Source organism: Paramisgurnus dabryanus, chromosome 16 (genome assembly GCF_030506205.2).
Source record: "Paramisgurnus dabryanus chromosome 16, PD_genome_1.1, whole genome shotgun sequence".
Classification (NCBI taxonomy): Eukaryota; Metazoa; Chordata; class Actinopteri; order Cypriniformes; family Cobitidae; genus Paramisgurnus; species Paramisgurnus dabryanus.
In genome coordinates, this window is record NC_133352.1 from 9,183,472 (window position 1) to 9,187,548 (window position 4,077).

The 4,077-nt window shown below is 41.4% G+C and overlaps 1 protein-coding gene across 1 annotated transcript; it reads right to left on the minus strand.

The window, feature by feature from the left end:
* Positions 1–586: 586 nt before the first annotated feature.
* On the minus strand, positions 587–3,830 carry phox2bb (paired like homeobox 2Bb). The gene is made up of 3 exons (XM_065268101.2): positions 3,191–3,830; positions 2,340–2,527; positions 587–1,898 (listed from the first exon to the last, which is right to left on the minus strand). The coding sequence occupies exons 1-3, from the start codon at positions 3,429–3,431 to the stop codon at positions 1,473–1,475; spliced, it is 855 nt and encodes a 284-aa protein (XP_065124173.1). The 5' UTR covers positions 3,432–3,830; the 3' UTR covers positions 587–1,472.
* Positions 3,831–4,077: the final 247 nt, after the last annotated feature.

Genomic DNA, 4,077 nt, shown 5'->3' on the forward strand with positions numbered 1-4,077 from the left:
CACCATATGGCATCATTGATGTCCGCTGTTATAACTACTGTTATTAAATAATGATATTGTATTTCTTTGTATTTAAGTCCAAGTTCAAAATAACACTCTTTAAACCGCTCCATTGTGAAACAGGTCATGTTTTTAGTTCAGATAAACACTTTATCTCCCGTCAGCAATGGTTCAGACAGCTCAATGCATTCACAATGGAGCGGTTTATAGAGTGTTATTTTGAACTTGGACTTAAATACAAAGAAATACAGTATAATTCTTTAATAACAGTAGTTATATATCATATCTACAAACAGCTGGCATCAATGATGCCATTACCTTGTGAACTGTCTCAGGTGACGCTGTGAAGCGCTGTGGGTCCTCACGGAAACATAGGCTCTTTTTGCGAGCGAACGCAAAAAGTTTCTCGGGGGAACGCAAAAAGTTTCTCGGGGGAACGCAAAAGGTTTCTCGGGGGAACGCAAAAGTTTTGCGAGATAACGCAAAGTTTCTCGGGGGAACGCAAAAGTTTTGCGAGAGAACGCAAAAAGCTTCTCGGGGGAACGCAAAAGCTATAAAAAAAAAATTCCCTCTCATCCCAAATATTATCCACCACCATGTCCCCTCGCGGGCTCCGTACAAAATAGATGAAATCATTATAAAATTGGACGGAGAAGACAACATGCAAATAATATAGAAAATAAATACAATGTTTTGCATCATTCCCTTTTTCTTCAAAAGAATGCGCTTGTTGTTAACTTGTAAAACATTATAAAGACTCAGTGATCTACAAGGGGGATGTGGTCTAATGTTTATCTAGGACGTCAATACGCTTTAACACTATACAATTTGAGCCACAAAAACACAGCTGTAGAAAGACACACAAAACGTTTACGTATTCCTGTCAACAGTGAAGTATGTACTTGTGCCATTTTGAAGAACAATTTGCCTTAGATTAATAGTAAATATGTAGTTGAATGTTTGCAGAGCCCCTGGCTCTAAGGCTTGGTAAATTTATAGGTAAAAATATATAACAGATGCCTCATTTGGCAGTATTCTGTAATACAGACATGTAACTTACGCTATTGGTACTTTTAGAGTCAATGTAAACAAATAAGTATGGCGCCAAGATATAATGACGTGTATAATGACATTGTATAGTCACGAGTCCTTTGTTAATGTCCTTTGCAGCAAGAGCGCGCATTGCAGTCTATTGGTTAGTTTATTTGAACTCATCGGAAATGATATAGATGACCACAGCAATAACGAAAAAGTCCGGATGAGGTCAAAATGATAACATAATGTGCATGATATAATGATCCAGCTTGTGGTGTAAACCAATGGCATCAAAAGTAGTCAGAATTGTGTTTTTTTCAGAAGTGAGTCCTTCTTTTGGCATTCTCCTTTTTTTCATGTATCAGTCAGTGGAGTAAACTCGGTTTTGTTTGTTGAAACTCGCTGCCGTCGCTTTGTTGTCTGCATCAAACATTAACTTAGAACATGCTGGTCTTTACTAAAGTGGCTTTGGCTCCGTTCTGTCTTTGTAATGAGGAAAGCACACTAGCGAACGGTCCGCCTAGTGAGTCCGGAATGGAGGTGATGGTGCCCGGGGCTGTAGCCCAACCTTGACTCGGCGCAGTGCCTCCCATACCAGCCACTGACGTCTTCACCTGTTCAACTGGACCGTTCACTGTGCCGCTGACTTGTCCGCCGGTGGGACTCGGTCCACCACAGTTAGATGTAGGGATTGGGTTAGGCCCGGGCCCACCAGTGCTATCGGGATCGGTAGCTTTTGACTCTTTGCTGTCTTCCTCTCGAGAGTCTGATTTCTTCCCAGATCCGTTCTTTGCTGCAGCAGCTGCGGCAGCGGCCGCGCGCTCTTGTTTGCGAAATTTGGCGCGCCTGTTCTGAAACCACACCTGTAGAGAAATCACATTGTATTATTTGGTCACATTTACATTATAGTCTTGTAATTGCATTACATACATGGAAGAAACTACATAAAGAAAACTATATATAATTTTTATATTCATACACCTATAGTACGTGTAACATGGACAATATAGGCCTAAATTATATTTTTTTTAAGTAGCTAATTTATTTAAATTAATTTTTACTTTATTTTTTTTAAGAGAAACTAAAATGGAGATAAACACTCTGATGGAGTTTTCCCATTGTAACAGTAGCCTTGGGTTTGCTTAATGGAGGCTTCAAAACATACGGTATTTTTTCTTAAAAGCTATTTAAAAGCCCTTGGTCAAAAGAAAGAAATAACACAATTAGCATGATATTAAATATATCATGCTTTCCTAAATAAAACCTAAATGAAGAATAAGTAGACATCAGTAAAGGTGTCGCACCTGTACTCGAGCCTCTGTAAGATCAATCTTTAGCGCGAGTTCCTCTCGCGTGTAAATGTCTGGGTAATGGGTTTCAGCAAACACGCGCTCCAGCTCTTTCAGCTGAGCACTGGTGAAAGTTGTCCGGATGCGTCTCTGCTTTCTTTTTTCATTCAGACCTCCGTGGTCAGTAAACAACTTGTATGGAACTGTGAAAATAAACCAAAAGTCAGTTGTCAATCATTTTGAAGAAAGCAATTGAAAATGATTAAAATGTTAGCATGCAAACGTTGCATGTGAAAACCATGCATGTGAAGCATGCCACTGGCTAAATTAATTAAGAGAAACTGAATCAAAATAACATGTTATATTCAAGGGTAACTTGCAAAAGATACTATCAAATCATGATAAAAGATAATGTTATGAAAAGCTTCTGTAATCCTGTTATCTGCGAAATGTTGTTAATTGAATGTTATTGGAGACTGGATTGGAAACTTGTCATAAATGTTTCTGTTGTTGCTACTGTAACTTCAATTCAGTGTCAATAATGAGCTTAAGTCCCTGCTTATTTCATTATTTTTCGAAGGTTTATGTCTCATCGCAAAGTAAATAAATTATGCCTATCATTTTGGCAGCTTAAGATAATTTTGTTGGCGGTTAGGGTGTGACTGGGATAGTGTAACCCCGTAACTGAATTACCTCTTGCCTGCAATCGCTTCTAACGTGATAAATTCTTTCATTTGTGTAAGCAAATTTCGTTTGGTAAATACTAAACACATTTCCATTTTCGAAAGCAATCAAGGCGTCCTATATACCGGGGCCGTGATTCTTGCGTCTCTCAGCTGGAGAACTAAAAGTGACTCTGGGCTTACCTGCGGCGTACGGACTGCTCTGGTGGTCCCGCAGGGTGCCCAGACTACAGGAGCCCGGTGTAAGCGACGGACACCCGGAGGTGGCCCCAAACGTCGTCCTGATGGGGTTGTACTGAAAGCCACTGGCTTGGCTGCATGAGCTGAAGTCCGCATAGGCTGACGCCAGGCTCGACGTGTCCATCCCGGCCATACAGGACTCGTAGGCAGAGGAATTGAGGTAAGAATACTCCATTTTATACATTGAAAAGGCTCAGTGGAGAAGGAAAGCTGCACTCCCAAGGAAAAAATACACACATAAACGTCAAATTCAAATTGGATTAATTGAAGCACATGAAAAAAGCAAGCCAAAACGCGGACGGAGCTGGGGAGCTTGTGAAGGCTGAATTTTGACTGGTTTGAAAGAGGCTCGTGCCGTGGGTAGATGTGCACTGCTCAGCGCCTGCTCAAAAACTGCCCTCCTTTATAGGAGCAGAGCCTTGTTTTATGAAAAGCCTCCCAAGGAGCCGCCTAGCCCCAGGTCTCTAGAGCATATAGTCCTCATAATAAACTTGGCTCTTTCCGCTTGGACAATAGCACAGCGTTTGGGTCTTATTGCTAGCGCTTTTTTACATGACAATAACTCATCAGTCTATTGGGCTGGCACTGGGGGATCGGGCTGTCCAACCTCCCTATCATTGATCCCCTGCATCTCTAATTAGAATTTAATACCCCGCCATTACGCGCCAGCCCCCTCCACCACGTATAGCCCTCTCGCTCAAACCGCCATCTTGCCCTTTAATTCAATCATACCACTTGGAAATAATGAAAGTTGGGTGACGATTCTCCCTGATCCAATTTTCTCCGAGCTTTTAAGCCTTTAAACCGGCGGTGTACCTTGGGCTGAATTT